At 37.2% G+C, this 15484-nt stretch overlaps 1 protein-coding gene across 1 annotated transcript; it reads right to left on the reverse strand.

Moving 5' to 3' along the window:
* Positions 1–4611: 4611 nt before the first annotated feature.
* LOC121408241 (protein ANKUB1-like) lies at positions 4612–10901 on the reverse strand. The gene is made up of 3 exons (XM_041599638.1): positions 10478–10901; positions 7327–7653; positions 4612–6708 (listed from the first exon to the last, which is right to left on the reverse strand). The coding sequence occupies exons 2-3, from the start codon at positions 7486–7488 to the stop codon at positions 4687–4689; spliced, it is 2184 nt and encodes a 727-aa protein (XP_041455572.1). The 5' UTR covers positions 7489–7653; positions 10478–10901; the 3' UTR covers positions 4612–4686.
* Between the last annotated feature and the right edge of the window lie 4583 nt (positions 10902–15484).

Genomic DNA, 15484 nt, shown 5'->3' on the forward strand with positions numbered 1-15484 from the left:
ATGTAAAACAAATAATAATACTTGGTAGAGAAGAGAAAAGAATGTGGTCAGTATTCAGGCTAAATCAACCGTATAACCATAGAGCTATTAGCTCCATGGTATAACACATCATTTGCATCTTCTTTTTTTTAATCACTAAAAGAATAAACGTTTACATCCATAATGAATTACGTCTTTGTCAAACAATGGAATAAAATGATTCTATCTGTCAAGATAAAAAAATAGAAAGATGGGTAAAGTTTGGAAGAAAAAAAATGTTGTATAACGTATAACATGAACACAGAAACATGTTATCTGAATTTGGACGTTTAGAGTGTAAATAATTGTGGGTGCCGATAAATAAAATTGAAAATGGTAATTTAGGCGAAATCAAACGATCAGTTTGTCGTTGCGAAATTAAATGACAACTTTGGACTATTAATTTGAACGAATTTATTTCTAAATTGAATTTCTACAAAATTCAAAGGAATGATATAAAACGGAATTGAATGCTTAATTAATGAAAACGAACCATGTGTGCAGAGGGTTGACAAAATATTTCAAATTTAAACGCCCTTTCACTAATTTAAATGCAACTCAATACAGATGGAATTTGACGGGAAAACCTATATTATTTTCTGGGGGTAGTCTATTGTCTCTACTCACTCTCTAATCCTATTTTTCTCCTCTCAATGTCTTAATGATTCTCCCATTCATGTCATTTTTATCCTTTTTACCATCTATCTACATTTTAAATCTTCTCCTTAAATCTCCCGTTCTCTCCGTCTCAATCTTCTTCTCTCGAGTTTCATTCTCTCTCTTCGTTTGTTTCAGATATACGTATATTGGTGGATGGGTAGGGGTGTGCACATGTGTGTGTGAGGGTGAGGGTGTGTGTGGGGGGGGGGGGCATGGATCTACTAGGTGGGGGATGCTTTTCATCTATTAATGTTTTTACCATTTCTGTTTTCAAATGTCATTCTTCAATTTCCTTTTCAGTAAACTCCATTATTTGCCAATCTCTTAAACGCAAGGTCGCTTTGCCACCATAAGGGTTCTGTTGACATCTCTAAGCCAGTAATCGTTAGTAGTGTTATTTACCTTTCCTTAACAACATATCCTATCGCTTTCATCAAGATCTTACAATTGAATTGTTATAGCATATCCTTGCTTTCCTTGAGCCAAGTCAAATTCTTCAAGCTTGTATAGACCGTCTCAGAAAAACAACCAACAAAACAATTGAGAATATGCGCATACATGAGCCTGTAATTTCTTCCAGAAAACATCTATCATTATCGATATTAAATAAACATCTTTTTATTTCCCATTAATTTATTATTTGTTATTGGGTAAAATATTCTTAGAAAGCCTATATGCGTGAATTGGGTACCACTGTGTCAAATGTGCGGATACGGATTGTTTCGAAAACGTGAAGTCACGCGTATGTACAACGATGAACTTGAGTGCCCCTATCCCTTCCCGGGGTAGGAATTCTGTATTATTTTGTATTTCTGCATTTCTGCACTACTACTAATAATAAAACAAAGTAATAAGAACTGCTTAATTAAACTATTAAAATAAAAAAGGATTATTTTACCAAAGTAGAGAAATAAATAAAGTGATATAATAAAAAATAACAATTAATAAAATGACGCAGACTATAGTTAAAAAAAGAAATAATTGACAGGGAACTTTACTAGTATTCTACGATCCACGTCATTTCCATCATTAACATGACAATCGCGTTTGATGGTAAAAAGGATGATCTGTTTCCTTACTTCTGAATGAGGAGATGCCTATTTTTTATGGGCCACCTTGTCAGTTGAAAATTAATTCCCTTTTCGAGGTTCTTTTCGCTTTGGCGATAAGTTTGTCTCCCGCGGCTTGGTCCTCGGGGTATATATACTTAAAGCATCATCGCATTGTGAACAGCGACAAAAGGAAGGGTTTCTAATTCCCAAACAATGGGCAATCAGTCAAGACGGAATTCTTTATATTGCATTGTGTTTCGATATTTGTCATCAAGTAGGTGAAAACAATTTTGCCATCCCAGCTCTCTCTCTCTCTCTCCTTTTCTGACCCCTACTTTATCTCTTCCTCCAGATATTTGAATATCTATCCATATTTTGTCTTATTTGTTTTCGTTTATTTTAAGATATGAATTTCATGTACAGTTTGTTATGCATATAGGCCTATATACTTCGTTATCATTACTTTCTTTTTGACATTTTTTTATTAATACTATAGGACCAAGATTTTTAATAGTCATAATTTTGATCTTGTGTATGTACCTTTATAGGCAGATAAATAAAGAAAAGAAACATATTATTGCAAATTCGATTGAATTTCTTGACATAAGCATTCATAGTTTTCGAGATGAAAACTTTTACATTATTTTTTTACAAGCTAGGGACGTCACTCCGTAGTCACAAATAATTATTTATGTAATTCCTTATCTCATTCTGCTCACCAACTTGTTCTCGTATTCCTTTCCCTCTCCTATTGTCTCTTTCAGTGGGAAGGACCAAAAATTAACCAGTAAAGTGGCGAGGGCAACGTAGGGGCCCATTTCTTTTCCAAAGTTGACAAGCCCCCCCCCAAAAAAAAAGGGGGGAGGGGGTCATTACTCCAATCACAACTTCCTTTCTTTCTTTCTTTCTCTCTCTCTTTCTTGATTATTTACTTTTTTCTATCTCCCTAGGCTCTATTTTCCATAGACTATGATAGTTCGGTTTTTTTTATTTTCTCCCCCAAACTTCTCATTCTTTATCTTTCTTCCTTCCTTCCTTCATGACATGCAGCACAAAAAGTATTGAACGATTCGATAAACAATCAATACGGCTTCATCATAAGGACAATTATATTGATCATATAAATTCACATGATATATAAAATAAATAAAGTGAAAAAAAATCTACATAAAATTCATTAATGATGGTCTCTAATTCATCAAATTATGTTTATATACATTTGGCATTATACAGTATTAGAAAACAGTTCTACATTATTAAAATGACTTTATAAACGTCACCCTAACATCAAATTGATTTAAGAGGCTAAAATCAACCTAGAATAACCGTTATGCGATTTCCTGATGAATTCTTTATATTTAACTGAATTTTAAACGAAATTTATCAGGATTGGAAACATACAGGAGTTGGCTTGGCATTTTGAGAAATATCGAAAGTTTTCGTTATCAAGAATGGACAATTATTATACATAAGAAGGAAAGAAATATACTATAAATTAATTGATAGCTAGTAATTTCCAAGGGAAATGTCCTTACAATAAATATACTCAATTTACTGCGGGGACTTTGCTAAGGCTAAGGTCAAAACTCCAAAATTTAGCCTGCTCGGCGACCGGGCGGAGAGTTTTTTCAGCCATTTCGCCCGGGCAACGACCGGTAGCCGCCCGGTAGGCAACGACCGTTAGCCGCCCGGGCCCACTGTTTTTTTTTAGCATCGCTCGGTCGCCGCTCAAGATTTTAGCGCCTAGTTAAAATTCTGGCGGCGCCGGCTCATTTTTCACTCGCCTCCTTAAATACGTTCGGCGCCCGGTTGGTCGACGTCCGGGCGCCGACGTAATCGAGCGAACGCCGTCGAACGATTTAGGTCAAAAACTGAACTCGTTGGATCAACAGCTGTCGAGCAGTCATTGGCCGGCCGGTGACAGATCGGTCGATGATCTCGCGGAGAATTCCAGATCGGACGGGCTATTACCTAAAAATTGGCCGGTGGCCGATGGGGGACCGTCCGGGAATCGGTGGGTCGTCAGCCGATCACTGCTCGGACGCCAAACAGATAAGTTCTCCGATTTGAAGTCGAGCGGTGCCCTGTCGATTACCCATTACTCAAGGCCAAATTCGGGCTATGTCGGAGAGCTTTTCTGTTTGACGTCCGAGCGGTGATCGGCTGACGATCCACCGATTCTTGGGCGGTCTCCCACCGGCCTATTTGTAAGTAATCACCCGGCCGATCTTGAATTCGCCGCGAGATCAACGATAGATCTCTCAGTGGCAAGCGGCCGGCCACCCAGCCGTTGACCGCATTTTGATCCAACGAGTACAATTTCTGTCTTAAATAATTACTCGACGGCCACCGCTCGATTACGTCGGCGCCCGGACGGCGACCACCGGGCACCGAGCGTATTTGAAGCGGCGACCGGCGCCTGCTCACTTTTCACTCGTCGCCATAATTTTAACTCCGCACTAAATCTTGAGCGGCGACCGAGCGATTCCCCCGAAACCAGTGGTGTCCTGACGGCCGGGCGAAATGAGCTAAAAACTCGCCGCCCGGTCGCCAAGCAGGCTAATTTTTTTTTTTTTTTTTTTTTTTTTTTTTTTGGGGGGGGGGTTGTGAACTTAGCCTATGCAGTCCTTTGATCCCGATTACGATTAATCATAGCACGACACGGGGGCGGGGGGGGGGGGGATTATTGCCTTCAATCTGTCAGCTATTCAAGAGTTTGTCCCCTTTTGACTTTGTTGTTTCTGTTTGGTGGCAGTTTTTTCTTTGCAAATACCGAAAAAGTATTGTGTGCACGAAATCCTTGCTTTTTAAAGATCAAAATGCCTGTTTATGTGCTTTCGATAATTTCCCGTACTTTAGCCCCCCCGGATTTGTTTTATGCGTATAAGCCTACGGCTTTGCTTGAATGAAATGTTTTGATCCACAAAATCAATTTGAATACATTACAGTCAAAAACTTAGTTCACTTCGGTTGCACGCGATGTTTCTTGAGAATGATCCACAGCAGAAGTGATTATATTTTGCTCTTTACTTTCTACTCGGCCACCACCTCTTGACGTTACGCCTTCGTGATCGACCGCATGTTCATCAGTAACAGTCACCTTTTTCGAGCTACTCCTACCGCTCAGAGCACTTTTTATATTACCGTTGCTCGACGGTGATCGCTGGAGACTCTTTATCCTTCGTACGTGATTCCTAGACAAGACCATGGCCATCCTGACGCGTTGCAACCACGGTTTTTCTTCGAACACCGACGCAATGGTGAGCGCTTCGAGAGCGCGCTCCCAGGTTGTCTTCCCATTTACTTCATCGTACAGATCTACCGTGAGTCGAGGGATATTATCATCCTCGTTCTGGGCGAAGAAAAACGGCCGGTGGACAGTGTTTTTACTGACTGGTGGGAGTGGAATACTACTATCCATCTTGCTAGCTTTCTTCCGTTGTCTTCTAAACTTTTCCATTCGGTCGAAGCGTGATTCTTTCTTTTCTATCGATGGTTTATGTTCGACCAAGATAGGTTTGGCAGGCATGGATTCTGAAATCTGCTGTTGCTTCGGTCTTCGAGACCTTCTGCTCCCAGTCCCAGTAGTCTGGATGTATGCCATCTTTCCTCGTTCTGTACCAATGTCTATTGAACTGGGAGCGGCACTTACTGCTCGAATGTCCGCAAGGCCATTCTCTTGTTGCGATGAACTACGAGGTCGAGGCTTCTGACCAATCTGTGGCAGAGCAAGTGTCCTTTCATGGTTGAAGCTTTTGCTTCTTGGTCTCAGCTTTTCCCGAAGATCTGCAAATCTACCATCCTCATTTGACATTTCTCCTTCATATTCATCCTCATCTTCATTTTTTCTTCGAAGTCTTTCACGGTATGTTGCAACAAGGGTAGGTGTCCTGACACCAGATATCCTTGGAAGCCTAGGATCCGGTGACGAAGAACCCGTTGCGCCTGTAAAACTGGTCATTGCCGTCGTTAATCTTCTCTGTTCTCTTTGCTTCTTCTTTTTGGTCTTACTTATCTCAGATCCACGCTTGGGATTCGTATTCAGGCTGCTTTTGACCAATCCATCAACATAAACCCCTTCCCCACAAAGACCTCCTGGCTGCCGCGTTGTTCTCTTATATTTCATACTCGACTTGTCTGGACCATGTACCAACAAAACTTTGTCCTTGGCCCGGTCGCACCACTTTCGAACCTGGGAATAAATTGTAAGGGGCAGTATCAAGGCACTATATTGCACATTTGACCATTGTTTTGTGAGAAGATAGAGAGCGACCTCACGCTTTTGTTTCCTGAGTGCAACATTTAGAGCTGTGAGACCGTTGCCATCTTTACAAGTCACGCAACAGATGTTGTTGTAGACAAATATTCTTAAGATACTCAATTGTCCGTGCTCGGCAGCCTCATGAACCGCTGTTTTCTTTGATTCGATGTGTGTACTTGCGCACCATTCCTTTGTAGGATGGTCACCCACAGCCTCATCCGATCTGTAACCCATTTTCAAAATGGCGGAGGCAAGATCCATATGTCCATAGTGTGCTGCAATAAAAAGAGCTACCCGCATCTGAAATTTCGCTATGGATTCGTCCTGAGAGAGATTGTGAGACACGTGTGTGGTGTGGCCAATAGAAGCGGCTCTGAGGAAATCATTCCAGCCATCCCACGTCTCCAGACGCACTGTGCAACCGAGGGAGATATCGTACATGGAAAGAAGATTTCCGTCGTACATTTCTCTACCGTTCGGATCAAGGATACGGTAGACGGTAACCGGTAGGCCGATACGACGGGAGATGATCGACCGGAGCGCCGCTACGTAGTCTGAATCGAATCGGACTTCTTCGAGTATTTCAACTTTCTCGTCGTTGTAGACACAGTATACGAACAACTTCGGAGTGATTTCTTCTCGAAGAAAGCATCGCAATGTGGAACCAGCTACAATCCCAATATCACCTAGCTTCCAAGTATCTTGAAGGTCAGCACCCTAGGAATATAAAACGATAATAAAATAAGTCTAAATAATGTTTGTATTTTCGAATGAAAATTACTTTGCAATGGCAAACCATGACAAAAAGTTATTGTTTCATCTGAAATGAAATGTTAAGAAAGGCAAAAACGATTCAACCAAACATTTGGTGATAAGCCAAAAATAAGAACAACAAGCTGTCTTTATCTCGTTAGTATAAATGCATTCTAAATGGTTTGGCAAGGTTCGTTATTGTGGTCTTCGGTGGATGCATTAAAATCCTCTCCTCACAAAAAGTAATCATGATTTTTGATCGATTCTTTTGGGTCATAAATATATTTTTTGAAATAACAAACAGAACATAACGAAGAAAAATGTATGACCGGTAGGACAGGTAGTTTATTAAAATCTTTGTGAGTTGTTTCTACCAACCTATATCTGAATCGAGAGTAGTATTCGAAAGTATTCTACCACTAGCTATTATCCGAATTCCGCAGTTAATAAAAACAATGTTTCAGTGGGAAAATCAGAGTCAAAACTTCAGTACGTCAGATATTTAAGGTCACTCAAGTTCCTTTTACATACCTCGAATTGAGGAACTGTAAAATATGTTAAAGTCGGTTTTAAAGTACCTACCTGGTATTGCAGAACCACGAATTTCTGTTCTCCGTTTTTCCCGCCTCTCGTATCAATCTGGCATGTGTCACATACTGACTCCCGCAGGGTGGCGATAGTATCGGTAGCATCCGTATCGAAGGTGTAACGGAGCTTGTTGTAGACCACGAAGATACGTAACATCGTGATCGTCTGCCTAGTCGACGCCCTTGTGAAAGAAAAGGTCCGGCGTGGTCCAGATAGTGTATTTTATATTTTCCTGTTTAGTGTGCTGATGGGTAGAGTTTAGCATCCATTCCGAAAGATCGTAGGCGCTGCCCACAGGACGATGAATGATATCAATGGGGTCTGCATTGAACAAAGAAGAAATTCTCACATAAATATACATGGTATTTTATGTAGATCTCGTTCACGTGCTGTATAAGAAGGATTATTCAAATGGGTAATACTTAATAGAATTCAGTAAAATTAATATGAGTATTACTATTTCAAACTATTTCCATCAATTAGTATAGGCCCTAGTAGGAATTATCATGATCATTATTATCATGATTATCATCATTATAGTAATATCATTATTACTTTTATCTTGGTGTTTTAGTTATTCTCATAAATAACATTTATGTTATTATAGTTTTCTCAATAATCATTAAAATTAGTCATTAAAAATTTTAATTATTATAAAGTTGTAGTATGATTATTTCAACGGTGCACTCAGCGACAATTGTTGCAATAGGGTTTTATGTTAGGTTTAGGGTTAAGGTTTGGGATATAGGGCATATTGTTAAATCCAGGGTCGAAGTTGGTCATTCCTTTGCAGCGGAGAAATTATCGCCGTAGCAAAAGTCATGGAACCACTTTTGACACGTAAAATCCCTAAATTTAAACTAATTCATCATTCAGTCATACATACATTCATTCATACATACATACATACATACATACACATACATACATACATACATACATACATACTTTCATACATTCATTCATTCATTCATCTAATGTTATTCATATTTGGAATGGGATCAATTCTTAAAAACTTTTATTACTTAGTACATAAATTCACTTTATTTTCTGTCATGCAACTGCGTCATATCATTTTGTACGCAATTATTGATCGACCCTACCTGTCATATTGTCCTAGCCCCTACCCTCGTCTTTAATGTTCAAAGCTATACAAGAGATTATTAGCAAAAATCTTACAGGTGTTTTTGACGTGCTCTTGCGGAAAAAATGATATAGCACCGTCTACGTGCGCTACCGATGTAACCATGATTATGATTTTTTTTCTCACGGAAATTACAGCCTTCGATCAGTAACATTTATTTCCATGGCAATGCCGTAATTTGTCCGAAGACGTTGCTTGGCGACCTACCAGAGCAAATATGCATTCACACAAGTCGGTAATGATATTATGAGTACTGCATAAGCAGTCTCAATTGGTGTTTCTCCCGTAGTGCTAATACGCATTAATTGAATTTATTTTGGAATGAATAAAAAGATAGATGAAAAATGAATCAAGATGGATCAACTTCAATTTACAGATAGAATTTATCTATATTTATCTTTGTTTATATTTCGTAAACAAATGGCATATAGAGCGTGCACTGGCTCTGATTTAGAGACTAATAATATTTACATTTTAGATCTGTTTAACTAAATATATGAATTAAGGACTACTTATCAAACGTATTATCAGTGCATTTTCTGGCTAATATTCGGATGAAACATTGGAAGGTAGCGACTTTCTAATTTCTGAACTGGTTAGATTTGTGCCCATTTTTCAATGCAACGAAATAATCATCATGAGGGAAAACATGTATAGATATATATATAACACTTTGAACTCCCCAATATAAACTAAATCCCGAGCAATACTAATAGATTACGTCCGCAATGTTAGTCAAGAATTTAACAGCTTTTACGAATCCATTGATATCAAAGGGGAGGGAGAAATTAAAATGGGAGGTATAGTGTTTAGTTTTTTTAGTCTATACATTTAGTGGTACACATATGGTGTGCATATATCAAAATAAGAAATTGATAAAAAATATTACAAGACATTAAAACGAATATTTTTTTTTAAGTGAAACGTATATGAAGGTTATTATGAAGATTATACACTGAATACACGCCCACCAATGACAGCCCAATTCCATTCTGATTTTTATATAAAAAGAGTTTAAAACGTCTAAATCAAGGTCAATATCTCACAATATCTCGGATGATAGAATTCAATTGTTCACGGGTATTTTGCCACACACGGATAAAAACACCCCTTTATCAGTCAATCGTATTTACAGAGTCTATAAGCGTTATGCTAAGCGGTGATTAAAGCTATTCGAACTGTCATTATCTCCTCTGATAATTAACTTTAACACTTTAGCAGGGTATAATTTAGGTCGTTAGAGCAAAGTTATATACGAGTGACAAAACTAAGAACTATAACTTGGTATAAATTTTTGTGTCTGTATTTGCTTGTGTTGTTCATACGCAAGAAAGTTGATCAGATTCTAATTACCGTGTATTTTTATTATTTCCTCCCCCTCCCCCAAGTCAAAATTATGTTAATCCATGGAATCGAATTTCCATGGAATAAGATATGATTCATAACATAATTTATCGGTTCAGAATAAAGTGATTTTTTTTTTCATATAACCACCTTGACTCGAAACGGTGTCGCTTGAGCTAGCGACTCAAGATTTAAAATGTTCGACCAGTTGACCCAATGTAGTAATATGCGTAGTAGTATATACAAAAGTATAAAGTTGGGAAATGTTAAACAAGTCAGTCTTGACTTGGATCAAAATGGTGAAATAAGATGATCGACATTTTTCATTTTATTTACATAACAACCTGTACTCTTTTTTAATAATTTCAAGTTATTTTCAACAATAATTTATTAAAATGTAAAAAATTAAATCACATACAAGCAGTATTTTGGTATGGAACTTGCTGGTTGCCAAAAGTTTGCCATAAATTCCTTTATTTTTTCCTCAACAGTGGAACACCATTTACTTTTGTTAGGTAGGATAGTGTTCATCAAATCAAACAAACATAAATCTCCATAAACGAACTATTAATCATGTTAATGCTGACGAATCCGCTAGAAAAGTAATATGTATGTAATAAAGGAGGACTGTTGTCTGAAAAAATATATATTACTTACCAACAGTGAAATGCAGATTGTATGAAGATTGAGAGAATCCAGTCGAGTAATTCTTTTTAGATCCTGTATATCGTTATTGATATCACAATGGCAGCTAGTGGTCAAAAAGGCGTAATTACACGTGTTGGGCTCTTATATCTACAGCCTCTTAATGTCAAACTGTCCCAGAAATGGATATCTTTTCCTCAAGTATTCACCAAATTTTCTATTTTCCTACAGTGGAATTTCAGAGCTTTCAGGCAATATATTCTAAAATGACAGAAGAGCAATGGACAACTGGAAAGTAAGTTGGAGTCAAAGAAGAAGGCGTCGAAGAAGTTTGCATACTCTGTCCTAATCTATTATGGATCAATGGATAGAGAGTGTAAACAACCAAGCGTTGTCAAGCAAGAGCCCTGGGTGGCGAGTAAAGTGTATGAGTATCAAGAAGACGAAGGGTTACCGATCAATATCGACATATACCGATAACACGTCTATCGCGCGCCAAAGAAAAGATCACACCGGTCGTCTGCGCAAAAAATATGGATCGCGGTTTGCGAAGTTGCGTTATTGATTATATTAATAGTTAATGAGCAGACAATGAGGTGTACGACAGAGAATTTTTCGGTATTGTCGTGGGCGATGTTTTCTTCGAAGTTATTATCGGCATTCATTTACTTTCTGAGCACTAAAACATGACTAATGACCAAAATTTTGTCACATTTTGAAATGTTGATCGAACGATCCCAGAAGTATAAGGCATTTGGGGCTACAAAAATGCTCAGACATCAGTAGGGCGTTGTCAAAACGACTAGTCTAGTCTTTTAGCTTATCGCAAACCAGCTTTTAAAATCTGTTGTAATAATATATATTTTTTAAAGGATGTTTTATTATATTCTCTCAAATCAAAATATACAATCAGATTCTATGAACAATTTGTAAAAACTATTGAAACATAATTATAAATTATACAATAAATCCATTACAATATAATTATACAAAATATACATCAAACTTCAAAGATACTAGAAATTAATACTAATGCGTTTCAGCAATTAAAAAAATGAAATGTTAACAAAATATATGACATGATAAGAGAGAGAGAAAAAGATGTTCCACCTCCCACCCCTCCCCTCCGTCCCCAGGTTAGGAGCATTCTCCCCTTTATGCCTATACTCTACATGGAAGGGACTCCAATTCTCCGTATTGTTTTTTTTTCTGTGTTTTTATTTATTTTGTTTTGTGGCTTTGTCTCTCGTATGTATACCTTTGCCTCACTCTCCCTATTTTATATTATGGAGGGGTTCGATTACAAATTCTTAACTTAAAAAAAAATCAAAATTGAGCGTCACGTGGATACGAATGCGCGTTACTTGTTTCTTATTTCCATGAGGTTAAGTATCAATAAGCCCATTCTTTCATAAAAGTCCATCGATACGGTTCATCGGTTAAGTATCGCTTGACAGATCTCTGGATGGAGATCCGCCGCTGACTTATCGTGCTTGAATTAAACAAAAATCCGATGATCGGCTTAAATTTTAAGAGCTAACAATCCTCTTAGAGAAAAAACATTCCTATTCAAGTTGATTCTAATTCACTAAACCTCCTTCATAGCTAAATCTCCATTATAGCATTTACAAAACATCTACGTCACAGATCGTTTGTGAAGCAAAATATAGTAGACGTTAAATGCAAATAAGGAGTTCAGGACAATATATATATAATAAAGAATAATAGAAAAGAACTCATGCTTAATAGATGAAATAAGATATTGCTCTTACAAAGCATGCAGGAGAATGAAACTCAGGAACAAGTAAGCATTTTGAGAAGACATAAACATTAACTAAACAATTCATTAAAAGTTTGAGAAAAGTTTAACAAAATGCTAAGTCTGTCAATATATCAGAGTTTTTTTTCAAGGGAAGACATGTATTAGAGGTTTCATAAAATTATACCATGGACAAAAAGTTTTTAACTTACTTTAAGGCCTGGTCACACCGCCCGAGCGTTGTTGGAGCGGTAGGGAGAGAGGGTCGAATTTCGCTCACAAAATTGGGGAAAAATCGAAAACAAAAATCGAAAATAAAAAAACAATCGGAATCGAAAATGGTGATGGCCTTTAGAATTAGCAAAATGTAGATGGTTTGGAGTACATTTTGGGTACAAAGGGAGAGTTGTTCTTGTGTTTTATCCATACAGGTGAATAAGCTTATTTTATACACCTCTATGATGATATCACAAATCTTGTCGCATTGCCAATTGAAGGATCTCCATATAGCAATTCGACATTTAGACCAATCGTCCTCAAACATTCATTGATGTTATTCGTTGATTTGTCTGTTTTCATACAAGCTTACTCAATATTGTTCCAAGGGCTTCACTCTCATTTAAAACTGTCTTATCGTGGATAGAATTATGATTTTGTTATCAAATTCATCAAAATAAGATTTCGGTTAATCTTGGAAATTGAAAATAATTATTATTTAGAATGAAATCGAATTTCCCTAATTGGTGTCACGACACTTGCTCCGGCGACAATTGCTCCGGGGTTTATTTCGTCTAAGATATAGAGTTGGGGTTACAATGTGGGTTTTATTTTAGGTTTAGGATAGGGTTGGTCATGTTGGTCATTTCACTAACAAGACTTATGTGTGGAAATGCAGAGGAGCAAGTTTGGGACGACCTAATCAGACCCCATTCTAAATCTGCATCAGTATATATTTAGCTAAAATGCGGCAATTATAGGATTAAAGAGTTACACTTTTTTTTTTATTTTTATATTCACATGCAAGTAGTTGCCTCCAAGATAGGCCTAATGTTACGTAATTAAATTTATTAAATTCATAAAACTCCATGAATACAAAATGTGTTTTCCATTTGTTGTTGTTTTGTTGTAAATTCATGTAGTTATTGTGTGATAATGATATTGACATTAAATGTCTGGTAAAGTCCCGGGGGGGGGGGGACGCCACTTACATTGACGAGTGGATACCATGCGTGACCAAAAACCACGTCTTTTTCACGATAGGGCACGTTACGTACGTAACGTGCTAAGGGTGTCAAAAACACAAAAATAATGAAAAACGGGTATCTACTTCGCTAGGAAAGCTACGTGTTTGGGGTCAAATTTTCCGGGATGAAAAAACAAAATTAAAATGTTTTATAAAGAATGTCCTCTTTGCCCCAACACTACGTGTTTAGAGTCCGACTTTTGCGAGGTGTGGAAGGTGGGCCCGTCACTACTAAACCAACATTAATGATGTGTAGAGGTAAAACAAACGATCGACGGGCCCGTGACATAACAATAAAATATCGCTATACTTGTTTAGGGGTTCAATTTAGGGAATACTTGCCAAAGGTATCGTTTTGTTTCCAATACTTGTTAAGGGTAGGGTTTCACACGCCAATACTTGTTTAGGGGTGCATCTTCAGAATATGGAAAATACGTGTTTAGGGTGCTTTTCGAGACCCCATGGTCGCGCATGGTATCCACTCGTGAATGGAAGTGGCCCCCCCCCCGGGGGGTAAAGTATTTAAAAAAAAAATCGGAGAGATTACATGCTAGAAAATTATAATCACACAACACATGAGTGATCCTGCTCATATTCAGTCGTCACAAAAAGACAAATTTAAAATCAGCATTTCTTTTACTGACAGATTTTCGTCAAACCTTCATCAATTATGTTTCCATGAATTCGGGTGAATTTCGTCTATGATAATTATATTACATTACTTCAGATTTCGGCAATAAAACTATTAAGCATGCAAGGGTATCATTGTTAATACCTTAGTCACATTTGCTCTACGGCGGCCGTACGGCGAGTCGAAAACAGCCGTTTTAACATTTTGTTTCTACCAGCTACATACAGGTGGTTTTAGAAAAAATAAAAACGACTGTTTCCAACTCGCCGTACGGTCGCCGTAGAGGAAATGTGACCAAGGTATAAGATCCCAATAAACGTTGCAATTGTTGCATGCACCGAAAACCGCGTTTGGACGGATCGTACACATTCGCACATTCGTAATTCACGCCCTCTTTTGTTTTCGACAGGTTAGGGTTGGATAAAAAAAAACACCCCGTCTATACTATACTCGTCGACAAAAAAGTATGCTCTCCAAATAGAAATGCTATAAACTTTGAATTATTTTGTTCTGTTTTAATTTCACAGTGAATATTTTACACACATTTGAGCTACCTATGTGAAAATTGATTGGTTGAGGTATGCATGACTTATGAAAAATTAAAGTTAAATTTGTGATTGTGTTTATTCGGAGGTAGGCGAAAATTTGTCTCAGTTTTTTTCACCATATTTATATTGTTTTTCTATCCATTATTTAACCATTCCAGACTAATTTTTTACACTGTCATGGTTGAGTGGGCACAATGTCGTCATACACAGTAAAAACGCTGTTTAAGATTTTATACAACCCTGTTTACTATATGAACTTTACAGTATTTGTTTAACCGTCTAAACAATCATGTTTAATTTATTGAAAATTAGGTATTGAAAATTAAACTTTGTTGCTTAAGATTTAAACAGTTGTTTAAACTGTTTAAGCAATTGTTTAAACTGTTTAAACAATTGCTGTAAGTTTTATATAGTAAACACCGTTGTATATTTTTTTTTTACTGTGTAGGTGTTCGAAGGAAGCAGCCCTATATGATTTTAAAACCACTCATTCACTGTACATGTTAAAATTTGAAAATGAATGCCAAGGCCCATCCTCATTTCTCAGAGCCCCCACCCCCTCTCCATTTTTCTAGATATATATGTCACTCACTTTTATATAATTTTCGAACTGATAAATGAAAGACACACTCTCTTCATTTCAAATTTTTCAGTGTGCTGACTTAAAGGTATTGTTTAACTTTGTGAGCAGCCGATTAAAAAAATTATCAAACCAAGATGAAACATGTGTACAAGTGCATGTATTAGAACTAATAAACCCTGAAAACAACCATTATTGAGAATGAAAAACCAAAACTACAAGGCAAACCCCGATTTTGTAAATAGTCGTCTTATATAC

The sequence above is a fragment of the Lytechinus variegatus genome, chromosome 2 (genome assembly GCF_018143015.1).
Source record: "Lytechinus variegatus isolate NC3 chromosome 2, Lvar_3.0, whole genome shotgun sequence".
In the NCBI taxonomy this organism is placed as follows: domain Eukaryota; kingdom Metazoa; phylum Echinodermata; class Echinoidea; order Temnopleuroida; family Toxopneustidae; genus Lytechinus; species Lytechinus variegatus.